This window comes from Urocampus carinirostris, chromosome 19 (assembly GCF_059441175.1).
Source record: "Urocampus carinirostris isolate Australia breed hairy pipefish chromosome 19, RoL_Ucar_1.0, whole genome shotgun sequence".
Taxonomy (NCBI): Eukaryota; Metazoa; Chordata; class Actinopteri; order Syngnathiformes; family Syngnathidae; genus Urocampus; species Urocampus carinirostris.
This window is the reverse complement of record NC_142367.1, coordinates 21,293,110-21,317,214: the sequence shown is the minus strand read 5'-3', so window position 1 is coordinate 21,317,214 and position 24,105 is coordinate 21,293,110. Positions and strand designations below refer to the sequence as shown.

General features: G+C 39.1%; 1 protein-coding gene across 1 annotated transcript; it reads right to left on the bottom strand.

Annotated features, from left to right (window-relative positions):
* On the bottom strand, positions 1-23,833 carry tbx21 (T-box transcription factor 21). The gene is made up of 6 exons (XM_088323394.1): positions 23,214-23,833; positions 6,304-6,458; positions 6,047-6,168; positions 4,704-4,862; positions 4,576-4,637; positions 1-1,381 (listed from the first exon to the last, which is right to left on the bottom strand). Exons 1-6 carry the CDS (start codon positions 23,696-23,698, stop codon positions 703-705), a joined length of 1,662 nt encoding a protein of 553 aa, XP_088179520.1. The 5' UTR covers positions 23,699-23,833; the 3' UTR covers positions 1-702.
* Positions 23,834-24,105: the final 272 nt, after the last annotated feature.

Sequence of the window (24,105 nt, the reverse complement as noted above, 5' to 3'; positions counted from 1 at the left end):
GGTAATTCACACATTAAAGGAGACCCCCCCAAAACGTGTCTTTTTGATTTTCTCTTTTTTTTCTGCAACTTTTTTTCACACGATTTCTTCGAGATAATGGGCTAACTTGCTGTTCTGCCTAGGGCTCTAGATGTGTTATTTTTGCTTAATTAATTTCTTTGATTTTTATTATTATAGTTTCATTGTTTATGTTTCATGTTAATTCATACCTGTCGCACTCCTTGTTTTCTTAACTTCTTTATACAACATCGTCATTCGTAATATAATACATCAAAGCAAGTGAGCCGTTTGAGAGCCGGCTCTCTTTAATGAGTTGAGCCGAAAAAGCCGGTTCTCTAAAAAGAGACGGACTTCCTTTCACTACACAACTCGAACTCGTTTGACTTGATTGATTTGCCGTTTGTTGATAGTCGGCGTATACCGGATGGTACCCGTCATTGAGAAATTTGCGTTTTTCCGTACGGATTTCCTTGTACGTCGTACTCGTCTTAAAATGCATAATAAACGTACTTTGTACGGCAAAAACGTACAGGTGGACAGGTATGTCAATGATCTTAATCTGTTTTTAAGTATAATTTATTGTTGATTTGATGGATTTTGAAAATATTTGCTTTCGCTTTGCAAAGTACCTGTAAAAACAAAGAGTGTACTCGTCTTAAGACGAATATAAGGCGAGGCAAGGTCCAGGGAGGGAATAGAGGCTCAGTGGGCATAATAGCCGAAGTAATCGGAGTCTTTCTCGGATAAAGTTGCCCCGCGATGAGTCGGAGGCGAGTTTTCCGTGCTCGACGTGTACGGCGACACTCTTCGTTTCTTGATCTCCCCCTCGAAAGGGGCGGGGTCCGCCGAGTCGGGGGACTTCAAAGAGGGCGTTTCCAACCAATGTTCCACCCCCGCCCCGTCCTTCCCTTTGTCCGGCAGGGGCAGCGAAGACAGGGGGCGAAACCAGGCCAAACTCGGGGTTGGTTTACTGGTGAGGTACTGGGGCGGGGTCCGGGCGGCGGTCCACGATGCCGTGGTGCACCCGCCGTTGGAGGCGAACGGGTTCTCGGGGTAGTAGTTGAGAGCCGGGTGGGGCGGGGTCTGCAGGGGGAAGGGCTTGTAAAGGGCATTCCCGGAGAAGTCGCCTTCGAAGGGGGGCATGAACTCCAGGCGGTTTGAGGCCTGCTGAGACGGTAGGTACCAGTGGGGCCCTTGGCTGGAGGGGGGGTCCTTGTGCTGCTGGGCCCCTACACTTTCCCTGCCGTAGTAGCGATTCTGGGGCAGGGGGCTTATGTACGGCTCCGACAGGTACCCGGCGGCGTAGCAACCCCCGGGGAGGAGGGGTTGACTCTGCGTGGGGGAAGGGGTGAGGCGCTCGGTGTCGGGCGGGGCGTACAAGCTAGGAGGGCGACAGAAAACGTGTTACTTCCTGCCTCAAAACCTCAAACAACTTGCGACTACCCGATTTCCTGGACTATGAGGTGCGACTAAAAACCCCAAAATGGCCAGAAAGTGCGCCTTATACCCCTGTGCGCCTTGTGTACCACAGTATACAACTAATAAGCTTGGAAAAACATACAATATTCACAGGGTTGGGTAGGATTACTTTAACTGGATTACCTTCAATTACTTTTGGATTACTCCAATACCAAATATGCTAATAAAAGACAAAATAAACTAAATATGAATCAAATGATGACTCACAACACGTGGTAAGCTTTCTCTCCTGGCTTTGATCTCCGGCAAAACGAACATCAAATGCGACAGAAACAAAATGAAAAGAAATCCAAACATCATTTTTGCTGTTCCATGTATTCCGTTACTCCCCAAGCCTGCACAAAATGTAGTCATTTTATTCATATTTAGTTTCTTTTGTCTTTTATTTGCATATTTGGTATTGGAGTAATCCAAAAGTCATTGAAAGTAATCCAGTTAAAGTAACCCTACCCAACCGTGAATATTCATAGGGGCGCGCTATGGTATTGATAATCGCAGGCCATTCCAGTACAATGTATGCAACTGGGATTTGAACCTGAGACATAACACTTAGGGTCAATGTTCCCTCTAAGCACATTCTCAGCGCACAAGAAAATCTAGCCAGCGCACAAAAATCAGGGCTCGAAATTGCTAATCAAGATGCGAATTAAGTCAGTTACATTGCATGAAGGTGAAAATACACGGGTTCCCCTGACGCTGTGTTCCAAATGCGGTATTTTGAAGTCAATGTCGAAGTAGAACGAAGTTGAGTAAAGTCAGTAGAGTTTGTCGAGAACCGGCTTCTTCGGCTCGGCTCACTAAAGAGAACCGGCTCTTTCGGGTCCCAAACGACTCTTCAGGTTGTTTTTGCTCCTTTAATCCCTACACGACCAAATATTATGTAAAATTATGCACAAAATGACTTAAAGGAATGGGGTAATAGAACAAAAAAGTGAAAAGCTGAGAAAAAAGAAACAAAAGGAAGAGAAAATAGAAGGAACATTTCAGAAAAAAAGCCAGAAAAAAGAAAAGAAAGAAACAAAGTAAAAAAAGTAAATAGAGAACAAAAAGAAAAAAGTAACAGCTAAGAAAAAATATGTTTCATTACTTTTAGTACTTTTTCCGTACTTTTTACAATGTTTCATTACTTCTTAGTACTTTTTCCAAACATTTTACTATTTTTTACTACTTTCACCACTTTTAGTACTTTTTCCATACTTTTCACTATATTTCATTAGTTCTAATACCCTTTCCATACTTTTCACCATTTTTCACTACTTTTCACGGGGGCTTTTTCACATTTTACAATGTTTCACAATTTTTCACTACTGTTCAGTGTTTTTTTTCCATACTTTTTACAATGTTTCGTTACTTCTTGGTACTTTTTCCAAACATTTTACTGTATTTTACTACTTTCACCACTTTTAGTACTTTTTCCATACTTTTCAATAGTTTCATTACCCTTTTCAGACTTTTCACCATTTTACACTACTTTTTAGTGGGGGTTTTTTCACATTACACAATTTTTCACTATTTATCACAACTTTTCCGTACTTTTTAGAATGTTTCATTACTTCTGAGTACTTTTTCCAAACGTTTTACTACATTTTACTACTTTTTTCGTACTTTTAACACATTTTCACCACTTTCAGGACTTTTTCCACATGTTTGGTTATCTTTCATTACTTTCAGTACTTACTTAAGCAAATAAGATTGATTTATTGAATTACATTTGTGGTTAAACTTCACAAATTCGACTAAAATCCATGCAATATAACTCATTTTAAATGAGCATAGATTCAATAGTGTCATTTAATTATTGTTTTACCGAAACAAAATCAATAAAATTATCCTAAAAATGGACAAAGTTACTTGATTTTATTGAATAAACGAACTGAAGATAAGAGAATTGGCTCATGACCGAGTAAGCGTATTTTTTCTGGCGTTATCTCGTTTCCCGCACGCTTTGCCTGGTTCACCGCGAAGAAAGCAAAAAAACCTTATCTTGTATTTCATCTTATTTTTTGCGCTTATTATGTCAAAGTAGAAGAATCGGTTGTTGGTTTTTAGCACTCAATCGCGAAACACTTTGCGTTCTTGGTAAAAATGAATACATGAATATATTCATCTCTGCTTACAAAAGTTTTAGGTTACGGAGTCCCTCAACAGGAAAATATTGCCTCTAGTTCCAAGGTCTAAAATACACTACAGTACAGTGAAATCTGCCCTGAAACCCAGTGTGCATGCATGCTCTTCGTATCACCGTCACAGTTCAGAGTTCAGAGACCCGAGAAGGAGGAGGGGGTCCGGCAAGATAGCGGGAAGAGGGACCCAGCCATTATCCAATCATCCCAAATTAAAGACATTTTAGCAATATTCAATGAAGTCTTAGAATTTGTGGAAAGGAATCACCCAGACAAGGTGTCGAAAAGTCAGACTGTCCCCCATTATTGTCAAATGTCGGCAAAAGCAGACGTCGTTGGATCAGTTTTTCAAGAACGCGAGGCCAAAAGGTAAATGAATATTTTGATTACTTCCTTCATTCCTTGTTGTTTTACATGATGTGCCTCTCGTTTTATGTTTATTGTGCTGTAATCTAATCCTAAAATGTATTTGTTGCATGTTCCGGTGCTCTTTTATGATTTATTAAAACGATATACTGTACTTTTGCGGGGCTTGGAACAGATTACATTCAAACATCCAGAACAAATTCAATTCGTAAGTAGAGGTATTACTGTATATATAAAATTTCATTTGTTCTGATCTCATCGGAATTTCAAACCGCTCGTAACTTGTATTTCGATTCAAACGCAACAAAGACTGTCCTTCAAACCACATCTCGGTGGTCTTGTGGAACGCTCTTACCCCTGAGATTCGATCTGCAACCTCAGTAGTACTGTTTAAATCTCGGCTTCAAATACTCTTATATTCCATAGCTTATGAATGATTTTGACCTCAGGAAGCTGTCAACCAGTCTGTTATTACCTATATTTCACGATGATAATGATGTCTGTGCATAGTCTGAAAAGCCATTTTGAGTCTTCTTGGGATTAAGAGCTATACGGATAAACAGGACTTGACTTTTAGACCTTTTGGCACCTATCTGACTGTACTCACGTGTCGTAACTGTCTCGGAAGCCTTTGGCGAAGGGGTTGTGGTCGATTTTCAACTGCGTGATCTGCAAGGCAAAGAAGGGAACGTGAAACGTCGCCCAATAGGTTCAGGGCGTCAACTTGGGACCCACGTCGGCGTTCTGGTAAGCGGTGACGGCGATGAATTGCGTCTCGGGGAAGACGAAAGTCTGCGCTTTGGAGGCGGGGAAGGGGTCTTCGACCCCGTCTTCCTTCACCTCCACTACGTGCAAGCGAGGCTGGTACTTGTGCAGGGATTGGAGAACGATCATCTGTGGAGTACGTCAAAATAAAAGCAGATAAATGAGAGAAAATAACCAGTTAATGCGGTGCTTCTTGATTATTTTCTGTCACGGCCCCCCTCGGAAGAAGAAATCCTCTCCCATCCCTTTTTTAATTAACTCATCGCGTAAGTTTGGTGGGGAGAAAAACAACAATTGCTCGATATTGGTCGTAACACGTGAAGGATTTTATACATTTGACTATAAAGGATTTTATACGATTGAATACCATGTACATTTATTGAGTTTAATGCAAGATATTCACTGACTGGGCTGTAGTTCAATGACGTGTCACGCTGTTCCAAATGCAGAATATTTTGACTAAGGAATTTTGATAACAGGACTCTTGACGGGGGACAGCAGGCGATGTTTTGAGAACAAGGCCTTGATGACGTAGAAACGCTCGGTGTTGATTTGAGTTTTCCAGACATTGCGGCGAGGTGGTGGAGCCCACGTTGGGCTTTCTTGGCACGCCCATGGGAGGAGCCGGCACACCATCTTGCGGGGAGACGTGGGCCAGTAAGAAGAGAGCTAAAGGATTTCAGAAAAAGGCTTCACAGAGAGTCCAACAACACTAATTCGGCCAACTAATTTTTTTTTATTATTCTATACCACAGCCATATCCCCCCTAGTGGGAGGTGGCTAGAGTCATTTCTGACTCTTTTTGGGAGATTGATGCAGAGGAGGGGATTCCCAGCCCCCTCGCTCAGTCATTAGGTGACCAGATAACTAATTCGAACAATTTGGTAAACAGTAAATTTTAATATTTAATTCACACGGCAAATCTTATCGGTGGGATTCGGTTGTAATGTCTTCATCAAACTTTCTCTTGGGAAGAGACTTTTGCTTGTCCCTTTACCCAGTCGCGATTCGCCTCTGTATGTATAGAACTACTCAGAGGGAAAAAAAATCAGTCTAAAATAGGGGTCTACAGCCTTTTACAAGCTACTTTTTGTGACGAATTAGCGCTAAAATGGAGAACTTAATGAAAGTAGCCTTAAATCGCCTCACTAGAAAATCACAATGACCCAGCACTCGTGAGCTGTTCTCAGAAGAGGTACCCCAGCTGTCCCTAGGGGCCACCACATTGGAGACCCCTGGTATTAAAAAAATCCTGAGTAAAAACAAACTAAAAACGACTTTAAAGCAATAAAACTGCCAATCGGTATTTGTACCTGCGCCACATTGTTACTTGCGCCCTTATTGTTGGTGAGCTTGAGTTTGCTGAAGGACACTTCCTGTCTCATCCAATGGGCGCCCGTGTTGGGGGAATCGGGGTGCATGTATGTCCTGTTACCTGCACCGACAGGGTTGGGAGGGTTACTTTCAAAAAGTAATCAGATACAGTTACTCATTGTGTGTGAGTAATGATGTATTCCGTTCCTCCCGGATCACTGCATGAGTAAAATGTCACTTTTCGCATCCACTGTACCTGGCATGTTGCCCTCGGCTTTTCCGCACTGCACCCACTTTCCGCCCTGGTAGCGCCAATGGTGCTGGTCGGCCAGAACCACGTCCACGTACACGTTGTAGTGGGCCGAGGGGTCCAGCGAGCTGATGTTGAAGCTGAGGAACGGGAACATCCTCCTGGGAAAACCAAATCAAGATGGTACGTCTCTTTATTAGTATTATCTGGCGGCTCATTTTTGCCCCTGTTCTTTACGCCTAAAATGAACTACACCTGGGATCTGGGATCTGGCTTGGCAGAACTTTAATGCTGCACTGTCCACCACAATGTGAACTGCACTCGTGCAGCAGTGATCCACTATTACCATTCGTATATTTTTACAGGCAGGTACAAGTAGAGCGCTCTTTGGTCGGGCCTGGTGGCTTTTTTTGTTGTATTTCCACCTAAAATGAACTGCACTCTAGCAGTCACCATCCTTTATTACAGATTGCATATTGGTGCAAGCAGGAACCACCAGCAGAGCGCTCTTTGGTCGGGCCTGGTGGCTTTTGTTTATTGTACTTCCGCCTAAAATGAACTGCACTCTGGCATTCACCATCCTTTATTACCGATTGCATATTGGTGCAAGCAGGAACCACCAGCAGAGCGCTCTTTGGTCGGGCCTGGTGGCTCTTTTTGTTGTATTTCCACCTAAGACTGCATATTAGGAAGCATGTCGTCCTAATCAGCCTAAAACAAAATGCACAGTTATGGCTGCGATCCGTTATCCCTGCTGGACTATTTATAAGGGCAAGCATAGAACTGTTTTGGCCAGGATCTATTTTGTCCACTATTGTTAGGGGCGTGGCCTGAGAAAGTCAATTTGTATCATGCGTAGCCGTTTTTATCCAATGATTTCGCCTAAAATGAACAGCACCCGTGTGGCCGCTATCCATTATACCTGGTTGAGTGTTTCTGTGAACGGGGGTCGAGGGGTGGGGGTGGGTAGTTGGCAGATTATTCATATTTCAGCAGTAGTTTTGGTCCCCATTAGAGGTAAGATTGGGTATGAATAATCCAGCCCGACCCGACCTGGCCCCTGGGTATAAAAGCCCGAACCCCAAAAAATGTGAACTGTGGCGCGGAACACCAAAGGGACACTTTAGGCCAGTAATGTGTACTTCAGCACTAGGGTTACTTCAGAGTATTACCGCTCAAGTAGAAGTAACATGTAGTCGTCCCAAAAAATACTCGAGTATAAGTAAGTCCATGCTGTGCAGATCCTCCACGAAAAAAATAAAAATAAAATAAAATTGAAAAATGGTGAGAATGAAGCCCAGGTTGGGCCTGACTTAATGATAGATAGATAGATAGATAGAATCTATCTATCTATCTATCTATCTATCTATCTATCTATCTATCTATCTATCTATCTATCTATCTATCTATCTATCTATCTATCTATCTATCTATCTATCTATCTATCTATCTATCTATCTATCTATCTATCTATCTATCTATCTATCTATCTATCTATCTATCTATCTATCTAGACATCTGTCTAGACATCTGTCTAGACATCTATCTAGACATTTATCTAGACATTTATCCATCTATCTAGACATCTATCTATCTAGACATTTATCCATCTATCTAGACATCTATCTATATCTAGACATCTATCTATCTATATCTATCTATATCTAGACATCTATCTATCTATCTATCTATCTATCTAGACATCTGTCTAGACATCTGTCTAGACATCTGTCTAGACATCTATCTATCTATCTAGACATTTATCTATCTAGACATCTATCTATCTATATCTAGACATCTATCTATATCTAGACATCTGTGTAGACATCTATCTAGACATTTATCTAGACATTTATCCATCTTTCTAGACATCTATCTATCTAGACATTTATCCATCTATCTAGACATCTATCTATATCTAGACATCTATCTATCTATATATATCTATATCTAGACATCTATCTATCTATCTATCTATCTATCTATCTATCTATCTATCTATCTAGACATCTGTCTAGACATCTGTCTAGACATCTGTCTAGACAGATGTCTAGACATCTAGACATTTATCTATCTAGACATCTATCTATCTATATCTAGACATCTATCTATATCTAGACATCTATCTATCTATATCTATCTATATCTAGACATCTATCTATCTATCTATCTATCTATCTATCTATCTATCTATCTATCTATCTATCTATCTATCTATCTATCTATCTATCTATCTATCTATCTATCTATCTATCTAGCTGTATCCATCTAGCTGTATCTGCATCTGTCTGTCTGTCTGTGTGTATTTCTTTATTTATTAATTTATTTTACTTTGATTTGAGTGTATTGGAGTGTTCAACAAAACGCTTTTACTTAACATTCTGGAAAAAAAGCTACTCCCATCAATTTAAGTTGAGCTAAAGGCTAACTTGGTTTAGCTTGAAGCTAAAGAGGCTAACACAGCCAGCTAGCATCCAACTTAAAAACAAAAAGATGTTTTTTTTGGGGATTACAGAAACTCAAACGAACAATTGGTACGTTGTTAGGAGGAGCATTTACTCGTTGCTTTTTAAAGTTAAGCTAACCTGACTAAAAGCAGGTTAGCGATGATCAAAATCGGTTGTGTGCAAACTAAGGCTACATTTTCAATCAAAAGAGGAAAAATGAGGTGAACTCTCATTCTATACAATGACCAATTTTATTAATATAATTATGAACATATCTTCACTTGATAATAGCTTCTTATTTTTGTTTTCTTTTGTATTTACCACAAGCAAAATTGACCCATTATTTAGCTAGAAGATTTTATGGAATGACCACCCTCCGCTTAGTCCTTTACCTGTGACTCTACCGCGTTTTGACAGTGCTGCTTAGCTAATTGTGAATGGTGCTTATGCAAATGAGAGTAATTGATTCCTCGGGCGCTTCGGCGCCATCAAAACGAGTGAGCTGCGTAAAGATGGTTAAACCCTTCCGAAACACCTGAGGGCCGACCGTTCTAAAGTCGGCTAGTTTTAGTGTTATTTCGTCGCCAAACTACAGATTAAGTCGGACTCTGTTGTTCATAAGTAGGATTGGAAACGAGGGATACAGTAAATCAGATAACGCCAAATTTTCAACCGTTTTTAAAATGCGCTCAGTGGAAGAGTCAACTGGGTTTAGAGGATAGCATAGGTGCTGTTCATTATAAATGGAAAGAACAAAGAAAAAGAGCCACCCCTTATGCCATAGATTTGCTTGCTCTCATGAACAGTCAACTGGGGATAATGGATCACGGCCAAAACAGTGTCGTTCATGCTAAAAGGGCCAAAATGGCACCCTTCAGCGTCCCGAACGGTAAAACAATCCTCACAAATAATCCTTGCTCTCGGTAATAGTCGACTGGGGATAATAGATTATCATTATATTTTAGCCAGGCCAGAACCACAAACCTCCAACCTATTGCCTTCTGCCTGTCACCACTCCCAGTGATACTGGAATAGAGGTAATGGTTCAGGGTACTTGGTCGCTCTCACTAACAGTCAACTGGGGATAATGGATCGCGGCCAAAACGGTGTCGTTCATGCTAAAAGGGCCACAATGGCACCCTTCAGCGGCCCGAACGGTATAGAAATGCTCCTAACAAATAACACTTGCTCTCTGTAATAGTCGACCGGGGATAATAGATCATGGCCAGAACCGCGCATTATATTTATATTTTAGCCAGGCCAGAACCACAAACCTCCAACCTAATGCCTTCTGCCTGTTCCCACTCCCAGCAATATGGGATTAAGGGGTAATGGTTTAGGGCACTTGATTGAGTGCACTGGATTTAAGGCTGAGATGCAGTAATGACTGACAAACACGCACTCTGCTGGTCCCCACCCTCAAAAATTTGCAATCTGGGATAATAGATTGTGGTGGTAGGATTGCAGTTCAGTGGCAAAAAAAGACAGCAGTCACAAAAATGTGCTCCGTTGGCCCCCGCTCACAGCAACATGTGATCAGGATAATGGATTGCGGCCTCATGAGTGCACTTCATGGGCGTAAATACATTTAAAAAAGAGAGCGCCAGGAATGACGAACGTGAGCTATGCCAGTCCCAGCCTGCATATACGATCAGGGATATCACATTTATGCCCGCTCAAGTGCAGTTCACTTTTTTGTGAACAGGTGGCAAAAAAGAGACTGGGGATAATGGATTGTGCCATATTTTTCAACCCGCGATGCACTGGGGTCCCAAAGTACCTAGTAGCAAGGGATACAGTATTATAGCTACTAATGTATACAGCTGTTACAAAAGAGTGATAACTATTTCTTAGCCAAGGCATGCATGACACTAAAGGGACAGTGTCAAATATTTAGTGCCTCCTAGTGGTGGAAAACCAACAAACAATAATTTGAAAAGTTGGCTAAATAACATGAACTATCATACCAATCTTATTTTTATGTAAAAAAAAAATAGGCCAAGATATTTATCGCCACCATGTTTGTCTGGCACTGGTTTTCTGTCCCATTAAAAAACACTGCCCTCCAGTGGTCAAATACTACACACTGGGGCTTTAAGTACCAAAAAAACAACAAATCAATTAATTGATATATTTTAAAGCAACATTCACTATCTTAACTCCCCTCAGACCTTTGAATAAAAAAACTGAAATACCCATAAATCACCAGCTTGAAGTAACAAAAACCAAAAGCGTGCCCATAGAAATAATAAGAGTCAAACTGGAGCAAAATGAAGGTGGCGTTTCATTTTGCACGCTAACGTTTCAAGTTCTCCTAACTCAAGCTCTGATGCACATTCAATTTTAAATCCCGGAAGCGCAGTTGTTTCCGTTTTTTTGTGAAAAAAAAAAAAAAGACTCAAATTTTCACTTGTCCTGGAAGCCCTCACAGTCACTTTCCTTTTTTAATTTCCAGTCACCAAGTCGAAAAATGGGGACAGTGCTAAGGGTTACTGCCACCATCTGGTGAAATGGTGATATTTTGTAAAGTAGGCTTGGGTGTATTTTCTCAGGGGTGTATATTTCTAACCGGATGGTATCATGTTTCTCTGTTTCAAATATTGGTACCGCCCAAAGGGGCGTTTCGTTCTTTCTTTGTCTTTGTCTTACTTAAATAAAATACAGTTTAGTGGGGGAAGGGCCCCAGATTGAAGGAGCGCGGCCAGAGAGACGAACGCGGGTAAATTCCTCCTCTCCAACTAGCAGTTGTAAAAAGTAATGCCTGGTGTATCTTTTAGCGTTAGCCAATTTTTAAATAGCTCTCCCACATGTAAGAAGTCAGTTTAGATCCCACATACAGTGTTCTCGTTTGCCTGCGTCCCTACGTCCTAGACGCATTATTTTTGCTGGGGACGCATAGTCTCAAATCAATGTGCGTCCCTGGGACGCAACTTTTTGGACACGAAATTGTCACTATCATTTTTTAACAAAGATTTACCCCACTCCAAACTTTTCGTGAAGCGGATTTGCCATTGTTGTTTTGGTCTCGCGGTTCGAGTTTTCGTCTGCAGAACCGGCTTTTTCGGCTCAACTCGTTAAAGAGAGCCGGCTCTCAAACGGCTCACTTGCTTTGATGCATTATATTACGAATGATGATGTTGTATAAAGAAGTTAAGAAAAAAAGGAAGTATAAAAGGAGAAAATGAAAAAATTTGTAATATAATGCATCAAAGCAAGTGAGCCGTTTGAGAGCCGGCTCTCTTTATTGAGTTGAGCCGAAAAAGCCGGTTCTCCAAAAAGAGACAGACTTCCTTTCACTACATCAAACCGCTTGCATTGTTCGCAACGAAAAAACAATACCGAGATAGAGGCTACCGCGGCGAACTCGTTTGACTTGATTGATTTGCCGTTTTGTGGTTTTATATTGCGATCAACATTACTAGCGGATCACGAACCGTATCTTGCCCGCGGGCCAGACTTTGGACACACTCAGGGTAAAATCTCTAGCGAACACATCGGAAGTTTGTAGATAGCGTTTAGGAACGATCCGGGCGGGGACATAGCGGCCGGAACGTAGGACAGAGGGAAGTGGACGTCCAAGAGAGGTAGAAAAGAGTCTTCCGCACGGGTAAACTCGCTGATGCGTGTGGACAGGAGCTCAGGTCGGGTTCTTGTCACCGTGTACGCTAGCCTGATCGTCTGTGACCGCAACGTGCCACTCTGCAGCTGCTGCCACCCGCCAGCTCTATAAATAGTCCACCCAAACCCTAAAGCGGCGGTATCCAAAGGCCGGCCCGCGGGCCAGACGCGTGCCGTGTTTTGAAATGTACTTAATAATTAATAATGGCTGCGGTATAAAATCAATTTGTGTGGGAAAAAAATCACCCTTTTACCAGGCAGTAACCCTTTAGCCACTGTCCCAGTTTCTGACGTGGTGACTGTAAAAAGAAAAAAGAAAAAAGAAAAAAGAAAGCTGACTGTGAGGGCTGTCGCTTCCAGGAAAAAATAAATGTGTATTGGAGTCCGAGTTAAGAGAACTTTAAACAGTAGTGAATCTATTTTAGTTGAATTTTGCAGTTAGCAATTTAAACTCAGCCCAGTCACGTAACTGCCCTCCTGTGGTGCAGTGATTTATGGGTATTGTAGTAGTTCTGCGAAAAAGTCCGTAGGGAGTCAGGGTAGTAAATATTGCTTTATATATAGCTCAGGAGCTCAGATCGGGTTCTCAGTTCGGGCAGTAGATCAGGAGGTAGAGCGCTCGTCTTGGGATCAAGGGATCCCAGTTCGAATCCCGGCTTGTCCGTGTTACATGTTGAAGTGTCCTTGGGTAAGACACTGAACCCCTAGTAAAATTAATTAAGTTAATGTAAAGTAGGTTTATAACCTACCTGACTGCTCGAGATTTTACCCTGAGCGTCCCCAAAGTCCGGCCCGCAGGCCAGATACTGCTCGTGATCAAATTTTTACTGGGCCGCGGCATCTGTCATAGAATTATTAATATGCGACTCGCCAGGAATGTTGATGGCAATATAAAATCAATTTGTACGAAAAAAATATCACTATTTCACCAGGTGGTGGCAGTAACCTTTTGACAGTGGCCCCATTTTTCGACATGGTGACTGTAAATTAAAAAAGGAAAGTTGACTGTGAGGGTCGCCGCTTCCAGTATAAGTGAAAATGGGAGTATTTTTTTCACTGAAATCCGAGACAACAGCGCCCCCAGAATTTAAAATTGAATGCGCATCGGAGCTCGAGTTAGGAGAACTTAAACTTTAGCGTGCAAAATGAAACACCACCTTCATTTTGGTCGAGAAAATTCGATCGGCCCTCACACATTTTCATCTTCCCAAATATGACCCGCTTTCTGAAAAGTTTGGACACCCTAAAGGGACAGTGTTTATTATTTGCCCTCTAGATGGCGCTGTATCCTGCCGTGCACCTGAAAGCAAGTGCTAAAAAGCCCAGGAAGATTAGAGTACTAGAGACATTTAAAGTTTTTTGTTGAAGGGACAGTGTGCCTCCTAGTGGTAAAAAAAAAAACTTTCATTAATTTGAATACTAGGCAAAACCACACTTATTTATAAAAAATAAATTCTTGGTCGAGATATGTGTATTTTTTTTTTTACATAATGGAATCTCTACCCATGTTTGTCTGGGATCTTGCTGCTACGCTGTGCTCTGTGGCACTGGTTTTTGTTCGCATTATATAGTGCCATCTAGTAGTCAAATATAACACACTCTGGGTTTGAAGGAACAGGGCATTTATAAGCGAAGGTAAGACGATACTTTGAACGCATAAAACTCACTTTTATAGCGAAATATACATGTATTAAATGTATAATACATGTCATGAAAACCGTATAGGCTGGAATGTTACTCGGATATACCGTAGAAATTTGTACTTTTTCTAAGTAAGCCTCATGAATGAACGAATGAAAACTTTTATTTCGAACATTAAAATAAAAACAGGACATAAACAATGAGTCAACAACAAAATAATATATAAAATGCATGTACATTTTTTTCGAGCTATAATTACGTTTGTGTATTACTTGTGTTTTTTCTTATTGTTGAAATTAATATTTTTATTTTTATTTTATTTTTTTAAATACTGAATTTCCCTCTAAAGTTGATCCCATAGGTGTCAAACTCAAAAACCGCGGGCCACACCTGTCCCGTGAAATCCTTATAATAGTCGGCTTTATGAACCGCAGATAACGCTCCAACTACAGATCCCACAATGCAGCGCTTCACCTGCCGCCACAAGACTACCCGGAAATGTTGAAAAAGTAGACCAACAAATGCATTCATAGTGAGTCTTTAGTTTCAGGAACGCCCAGAGACGAACTTATATCTATTAAAATTGTTGAGGAAGGCTAAAGGGAAAAAAGCAGGGTGACGTTTCTGTGTCTGTGGATTACGAGGATGCTAAACCCTCAAAATGGCCGAAAAAAAGGTTGGTTTGGAGCCTTTCAAAAAAAGATGAATAAATGTTTACTGACATTGTTGGTAAACCTATGTGCTAATATGGCCGTCATTAAGGAATATAATGTAAAACAGCTCTATGAGACCAAACCTGAATGCAAAGCAGAAGATACAGAAATTTGAATGGAGTTCAAGAAGAATATGAAGATCAAGTTGTTCACTAAACAAAATCCCAAAGTGAAAGCACAAATTGTATTTATATTTCCATTTTTTTCATATTTTGAATTTCTATAGTGACTTGGGTAAAAACAGGAAGCGGATTTCAAGAAAAGCCTGTTTTCTTTTACCTCTGTAATCCTGCTTTTTAGAGATTGAGATGGAGATAAAGTAGATCTCTATTTGTCATTCTTGTACACGTGTATACAAAACAAAATGGCGATACATCTGACTAGCACAGTTTCCGTGAATATATAAGTCAAGTCATGTTTTTTTGTATAGCCCCTAATCACAAAAAGTCTCATTGAGCTGTACTGATTACAGACTATTATTAAACCAATACTATTTAGATAAATGACAGGGGGGTGTAGTAACTACGCAAAAATCAACATAATTTAGACGTTCTCCAATTTAGGGTATCCCAAATCCATGGGTTTGTGCTAAAAGCACTCGTTGATTCTTAAAGATTAGAACTCCACAGTCAAGACCAAAGGGAATAATCCAATTCCTACCGCAACCTTGATGTGGAGCTCTATGAAGAATCAGATCCTAGTTGGATTCAGTGAACTGTGAACGCGATGTAGTAATGGTGCTTTTGTACTGCAATGGTTAGCACATTCGACTAACACGCGAAAAGTCCCCGGTTCGAGCCCGGCTGGAAACATATGTTGGCCTGGAGAGGGATGGGCGCCACCAGGCTGTACTTGCCCAAGACACAACAGAGAAAATGGTGCCCCAACAACCCTAGTGGTTAAGGGAGCCTCCCACCAATGTAGAAATGAGTTGGGGTATTTTGAAGAAGGATACTGTACAACAGTGCAAATGACTTGAAGAGTGAAACAAGCTATTTGGAGGATCATAAAATTTACAAACTATATGGATGTGAGGAGTAAGTAATAATCATAGCTATGAGTACTGTGCAGTAGAGCAAGTATGAACAGATTTCCAAAATGGACAGTCAGGCAAACATGTTCACCATAAGAATTCTGCCGTGCAATGCGATTCAAATTCCCCTGAGGTTTTGAGTTTTTCCTTGCCCTCATGTAGGTTTTAGATCAGGGGATGTTGAAATAGGTTTCTTTATTTACCTCGTGTTGAGTTTTGAGTTTTTCCTTGCCCTCATGTAGGTTTTAGATCAGGGGATGTTGTAATAGGTTTCTTTATTTACCTCGCGTTGAGAGTTTTGAGTTTTTCCTTGCCCTCATGTAGGTTTTAGATCAGGGGATGGTGTAATAGGTTTCTTCATTTACGTCATGTTGAGATTTTTGAGTTTTTCCTTGCCCTCGTGTAGGTTTTAGATCAGGGGATGGTGTAATAGGTTTCTTCATTTACCTCATGTTGAGGGTTTTGAGTTTTTCCTTGCCCTCATGTAGGTTTTAGATCAGGGGATGTTGTAATAGGTTTTTTATTTACCTCATGTAGAGGTTTTTGAGTTTTTCCTTGCCCTCGTGTAGATTTTAGATCAGGGGATGTTGTAATGGGTTTCTTTATTTACCTCGTGTAGAGGTTTTTGAGTTTTTCCTTGCCGTCGTGTAGGTTTTAGATCAGGGGATGTTGTAATAGGTTTCTTTATTTACCTCGTGTTGAGGGTTTTGAGTTTTTCCTTGCCCTCATGTAGGTTTTAGATCAGGGTATGTTGTAATAGGTTTCTTTATTTACCTGGTGTTGAGGGTTTTGAGTTTTTCCTTGCCCTCATGTAGGTTTTAGATCAGGGGATGTTGTAATAGGTTTCTTTATTTACCTCAAGTAGAGGTTTTTGAGTTTTTCCTTGCCCTCGTGTAGGTTTTAGATCAGGGGATGGTGTAGTAAGTAGCCTGTACAGCCCTTTGAGACTCCTCGTGATTAAGGGCTATACAAATAAACATGATTTGACTTGACTATAAAGTAACAAAATAATTTAAATTTTTAAATTATTTTCCATTCAAAACATTTAAAAGCAGATGTGCGAATGAGCAGTTGAGTAGGCTTGCTGTGTGGGATCACCCGTTTAACAGTCTACCTCTTCAGAAAATGATAGGGAATTTCATTTTGTAATTAGGATTTTTTTTTTTAGAAAGACTAGTAGCACTTTTCTAGTTTGTTCTTCTATTATATTCCACGTGTTTTTATTGCTGTAAATTCAAAGTAAACCTGGCAAGCAACGTCACTCAGTTCAATTGAAGCAGGTCTGACAATTTGAGTGAATTTTTGTGCATTATAATTGGAAATTTTGTGTTGTGAATACGTTTTTGCCCATCCGACCCGTGAACTGGAAATTCATCTAGCACTTCTGTTTATTTTAGAAGGAGGTTAAAACCAAGTTAAATAAGACTTCTTAATATTCAATCGAATATTTATTATCATCAGTGATAACGTGAAAATAATATAAAGAGCCTACTTTATTTTCGCCATTTTTAGGTTGAAACTCATGCGAAAGAATTCCCAAACAGTAAGTTTCTTTCTTTTCCATTCATCACACATAACATGATTATGAATTTTGTCCAAAATTGGTACGATTGGTTATTTTTTGGACAAATTTTACTCTTCCTTTATTAATTCTAATCCCACTTTCTTCAATCTTTATAGCGATAAATAGCGGTTTAAAAACACAAAGATCTGACTAGCATTTGGATGACACAATACACGACTGGCCAAAAAACCACAACGTTAAACGTAACATCAAACAAAATATGCACAATAAAATAAGATACCAAAGAGGACAAAAGAAAAGACAATAATATTTAAAAAAACAACACATGGACTACAGACAAGAAAGAAAACAAAGGACTGAACAAATCAATAAACATAATTAATAACAATCAACACACAAAAAAAAGGCAGCACGGCGGCGCAGTGGTTAGCGCTTGTGCGGCACAGTTCATGTCATGGGAACCTGTCATGGGTTCAAATCCAGCTCCAGACTTCCTGTGCGGAGTTTGTATGTTCTCCCCGTGCTTGCGTGGGTTTCCTCCGGGCACTCCGGTTTCCTCCCACATTCCAAAGTTATGCATTTCAGGTGAATTGGTCGGTCCAAATTGTCCCTAGGTGTGAATGAGCGAATGAGTTGTCTGTCCCTGTGTGCCCTGCGATTGGCTGGCAACCAGTTCAGGGTGTCCCCTGCCCACTGCCCGATGATTGCTGGGATGGGCTCCAGCCCCCCGCGACCCTACTGAGGATAAGCGGTACGGCTAATGAGATGAGATGAGACACAAAAAAAAATAAAAACACAAAATAAAACCATAAACAACAAACTAAACAAAATACGCAACACAGAAAACAAAAAAACCCACAAAACAATACAAAAACTCCCAAAAAAATTAAAAACACAAAGCACAAAACAAAACACTTAACAAAAAAAAAACAACAACTTAACAAACGGACGAGAGACCACAAAAAAACACAAAATAAAACAGAATAAAACTCTAAAAAAAACTAACAAAACAGAAACAAAGTTAACAACACCGCAACAGAAGAAACAAAACAAAAGACACGAAAATCAAAACGCTGTACAAATCAGACGACAACACGCAAACAAATATGATACAAAGCAAAACAGAACACGAAACACTAGTAAAAAAAAAAAAACCCCAAAACTAAATAAAAAAACAGTTAACACACAAAACCAACAACTAAAAACTAAATAAAACACACATTTTGTTGAGAATAAACCTTTTCAGCATACTGTACACACACACACACGGTCTTAAATCCCCCTACCCCCAGTTTTGAATACATATTAAAAATATCTCCTATGCCGGCATTAAAAAATATAAAAATCTATGTACATTTACTTCAATGACATCACAGAAATTGCGACGATGATTTCATGTGTCGATTATTTTTTTCAAATGTGAAATTCCGCTGCATTTTTCTACACACACAACTGATGCATTAGTCTCTTGCAAATTAGTCATGATCCTTGATTACAAATTATTATTGTTATTATTATTGTTCCGATACAAATTGAAAAACGAGTTTGAAGAAGTCCGTTGGGGAAGATCAGTCGGCATTGCAACGGGAGAAGAACCACAACCGTCCGTGTTGGACTCACAATCTATTTCTCATTTTTTTGGGGGGGGTTATTAAAAATGCGCACCAGTGTCAAAGTCCAGTCGATAGACCAGCAGCCTGCCAGCCTCAAAGAACCATCAAAGGCGCTTTACCTTGTGAAGAGCTGAACTTTCAGTCTCGGGTGGAGTTTTTTTTTTTTTTTTTTTTTTTAAATCTCACAAGTTTTTGAAGGAACACACAGTTGCGTCAAACTCAAGGGAGAAAAATGAAAATTTGCTTTTAAAAAATTCTGGTTAGGTGTCTTTGACATGTTTCCTGTAACTATTTTTCCATTGTAGAATTTTCAACTAAATACAATAAATAAAGATGTTTTTCTATAAGGTTTTATTTGTATTTCATTACGACAATAACTTAGCCTAACTGTATTGTTTAAAATGTATATCTCGCTTTTTCAAGTATTTTAATTACTTTTATTTTGAAAGTTTAGAGTCAAATATTTCCGTACAAGCCTTGAATCGGTACAGATAACATAAAACAAAAATAAAATATACAGATAATAGATATAATGAAATTAGATAAACTCTCACGTGAGCAATAATATTATATTTGTACATTTTTAGTCACAATATAACTGATTTATTCTTTTACATCTTCATTTCAAATACAGGCGGTACTCCGAACTTGATCAATTAAATTTCAAAAAAATTAAATATGTTTTAAATTAATTATTAAATTAGTTGTGATAAATTAGGGAAATGAAAAGAGATGTACATAAAACAAATTTATTCTCAGAATTTAATTTCTGAATTATTTCAACGATCACTACATGGAAAGGTTATTTCCCTTTGGGAGGTATTTTTCTTTTGCTCATTTAAGTACTACTTCTCTAATGTTATTTTAATGTACTTTTTGGGGTTGAATAAATAAAATTAATATTAATCATGTAAGTTTGAAATAGTATGTTGGGGAAGATGAGTCGGCATTGCAACCGGAGAAAGAAAAAAAATACTAATAATGTATGAAATTATCTGATATGGCGGCCATTATTGCTCGTCGAAAAATAATAAAAGATTTAAAAATAAAACATTAAAATAAATTAAAAAGTAATAATAGAAATATACTTCCATACAAAATGTAATACTTGAAATTAACAAAAGTATCTCATAAGCATAAATCTTTTCTCATTCATGTTGTGTTTACTATTTTATTTGCTGAAATATTTTTATTTTTAAAATAACTTATTTTAAAAGCTGATACAAATTAATAAGAATATCGCTTTAAAAGAGCGGCTTGGTCTTATAATTTTAAATGGTCATGTTAATTGTTATTTTCAATTATTTATTTTTGTTTAACTATATCTGAAAACAAATAGAATACCAAACCGGGAAGAAAACCAAATGATCTAATACAGCAGAGAATGAGATTTTTCATTGTTTTTTTTTGTAATTTTTACGAGCATACAAAAACAATTTTTGTTTTTGCTATCGTTATTTTTATTTTTAAAATCTGCTGGCATTACAGACCATTTTTCTCATTTTAACTGTTTAAAAAAAACAACTAAATGAAAAAATCCATTAAAAATGAATTAAAATAAGAATAATGATACTGGAAAATCTTAAATGCAAGAGTGACATTTATTAGTATTTTTTTGTTTTGTTTTGCAGTATGACAGGTGTATAATGATCATATTAAAATTATGTTTACAAAAAAACACAGAAAAACGGAATTAAAAGAAAAACATTAAACACTAATTTAAAAATCAAATTAGTGGGGAAATGAGGAGAGACGACACGTAAAACCAAACAGAATGTAATAAAAAACACAGAACAATACACTAACTTTAGAAAACATAAATATCAAAACAATAAACAATTAAGACATAAACAAACTAACTAAATGGACAAAAAAACAACTCACGAAAGAAAACTGAATAAAACAGAAAACAAGACACTAGGCGGAATAAAACACACACTAGAAAAACATAAAACGTGAACTATATAAAAATTAAAACAGCAGTCATCACAAACTAATGCGTAGATATAGATCTAGCTAGATATTTTCTTTTAATCAGCAAGCTACCTAGTTATTGAGCGTCTTTCTTGCTTGCCATTGATTTTGGAGGTTTTTGAGTTTTTCCTTGCCCTCATGTAGGTTTTAGATCAGGGGATTTGTGTCATAATAGGCTTTAGTTTGTACAGCCTTTGTGATTGAGGGCTATACTAATAAACTTGACTTAGAAAAAGAATATAACACTAAACACTACACCAGGGGTCTCAAACTCAATTAAACTAGGGTCCGCTGGAGATAGGGTCCGGGTGAGGTTGGGCTGAATCGGGTTTTCCACAAAAAGTTTGCATAGAAACATAAACCCTTTTTTCGAATATCATTTTTTTCTAATTCCCTATAAAATAATAATACTATGAAAATCCATCAATCGGTAATATATGAATCCATAATATGCTAGGGCTGCACTTAAAGGGACAGTGTGTTTTATTCGGTGTCTCCTAGGGGTAATAATGTCACTTGTTTAAAAATAATTATATTGTTTTAATTATTCGCAAAAATACATGAACAATCACGAAGATGTGTATTCTATAAAATACTGTTAAGTTAAGATATTGGCATTCATTTTATTTACTATGAGCTTCCCCTGTAGGGAGCTGACATAATTCTCCGGCATCGTGCTGCCCAAAAAATCTGTCTAAAAGTTTTCTTTAAGTCTTTGTAATTTTTTATACTTACTTGTATTTTCTAACACTCACTTTAGGTTGTACAAGAGAATCCTACTACGTCCCTTTAACTTCCTCGGTAAGGCAGGGACCTGAAACTATCATCCTGAGGGCCACAAATGCCCCCTGGGCCGCGATTTTAAAAACCCTTGCACTATACTCAACACCATAACAGTGAAAAAAGAAGAGAAAACACAAAACTCAAGGCAAAAACAACCTAAACTACATTAAAAACAGACTACACACGGAAAACCAAACAAAAGACGCAAAAAGTAGATGAAAAATCAGATAAACCAAAAACAAAAATCAACAAAAAAGAAAGATTTTTAAAGTCTTTTTTTAAGCGTAACAGAAATGTATGATCTTTATATTAATGTTATGTTGACAAAAAATGTTGTTTTTTCTGATTAATTTTATCTTCATCCAATGTACGGTAGTTAAAAGAATAGAATAATTTGCAGTCATTTTATTTACTATGAGCTTCCCCTGTAGGGAGCTGACATAATTCTCCGGCATCGTTCTGCTAAAAAAATCTGTCTAAATGTTTTTTTTTTTAAGTCTCTGTAATTTTTTTTATACTTACTTGTGATTTAAAACACTCATTTGAGGTAGTACAACAAAATCCTACTTCATGTCAAATAACACCCTGTCCCTTTAACTTCCTAAGTAAGGTGGGGACCTGAAACGATCATCCTGAAGGCCACAAATGCCTCCCCGCGCCGTGAGTTTGAAACTATGCACCATAATAATGAAAAAAAGAGGAGAAAACACCAAACTCAAAGCAAAAAACAACAAAAACTACATTAAAAACTGACTACGCACGGAAAACTGAACAAAAGACAGGAAAAGGAACTGAAAAATCAGATAAACTAAAAACAAAAATCAACAAAAAATAAAGATAAAAGATTTTTAGTATTCGGGTTCGGGTTAGGGTTTTAGTATTTTAAGTATTTTTTGCAGCGTAACAGAGACATATGATGTACATATTAATATTATGTTTAGAAAAAATGTTAATTTTTTTCTAAATAATTCAATTTTCATCCAATGTAGTTAAAATAATGGAATAATTGGCATTCATTTTATTTACTATGAGCTTCCCTTGTAGGGAGCTGACATAATTCTCCAGCATCGTGCTGCAAAAATCTGTCTTGAAGTTTTTTTTAAGTCTGTAAGGCGGGGGGGCTGAAACTATCATCCTAAGGGCCACAAATGCCCCCCTGCGCCGCGAGTTTGAAACTATGCACCATAATAATGAAAAAAAGAGGAGAAAACACCAAACTCAAAGCAAAAAACAACAAAAACTACATTAAAAACAGACTACACACGGAAAACTTAACAAAAGACAGGAAAAGGAACTGAAAAATCAGATAAACTAAAAACAAAAATCAACAAAAAAGAAAGATAAAAGATTTTTAGTATTCGGGTAAGGGTTAGGGTTCTAGTATTTTAAGTATTTTTTGCAGCGCAACAGAGACATATGATCTACATATTAATATTATGTTTATTTTTCTAAATAATTCTATTTTCATCCAATGTAGTTAAAATAATGGAATAAAAACGACAAATTTTGATCGGTATTCAGAACAAAATCAAAAATGTCTTAGACTGATTGTCTGTTTGTGAAGCTCACCTGCCGTGCTTGGTGATGATCATCTCGGTGTGGAACTTGTGGAACTTTGCCCACAGCGGAAAGTTATTGAGCAGCGCTTGGGTCTTCCCGCACATCTGCAAGCCGGGCAGCGGGTAGAGAGCGCCCCGCTGGTAGCCAAAGCCGTCCGGCGAGGGCGGGTACGCTTCTTTCCCCGTCACCGGGAATCCATCGCATGGATAACCCGGCCGCGCTGCGCTCCCCGGCGGCGAGCTGGCGCCCGCGTACGCGCAGCCACCGAGCGTCTGTGCGTAAAAGCGCGCCGGGTTGGAGGATCCCAAACCGCCGCCCAGCGCCGTCTTCGAGTGGTACTGCAGCGCCGGGGCGTCCTGACCCCCCGCCAGGGGGTCCTGGTAGTAGAAGCGCGGGTCCTGGAGGCCGGGTTTGTCGGGGTTCTTCGGCGCGTTGTGCGCTTCGGTGGCGCCGGTCAGCATGCTGAGGAAGAGGTTGCCACCCGTGCCGCCCATTTGCAGCCCCCCACCAAAGTCATAAGGCTGGCGAGCGCATCTGAGAGCGGGAGGGAGCGCTTGGTCCGGAGCTTTTCCTCTACAGGGGGGGCGTCCGGACTTCTCACTGACTGATTCGGTAAATGAGCGCGTGAATGAGTGAGTGAGTGACTGCTCTCGCGCGAAACCAAGTGTGCGTTGTGTACATTTATTGCGGAGGTGTGTCCCCGCACGTTGCACGTGCGTGCGCGTCACGCATCGGTTGTGACAGTTGGCCTCTCGCATTCCCCGAATTCTTTCACTTTTACGCACTAAAACGACCAAAGTCTTTGCTAAAAAACCCAAAAAACAAAACAAACCAAGAAGTATTTAATTGCTGTTAAAAGTGTTGATAAAATTGTTAAAACGTCATATTGTCAGATATAACG

Coding starts and splice junctions, on each gene's coding strand:
- tbx21 (XM_088323394.1), bottom strand. CDS start 23,698: ATGGGCGGCACGGGTGGCAACCTCTTCCTCAGCATGCTGACCGGCGCC. Junction 6,169..6,303: donor AGCCGAGGGCAACATGCCAG/GTACAGTGGATG, acceptor CTGTCGGTGCAG/GTAACAGGACATACATGCAC. Junction 1,382..4,575: donor TTCCGAGACAGTTACGACAC/GTGAGTACAGTC, acceptor TCGCCCTCCTAG/CTTGTACGCCCCGCCCGACA.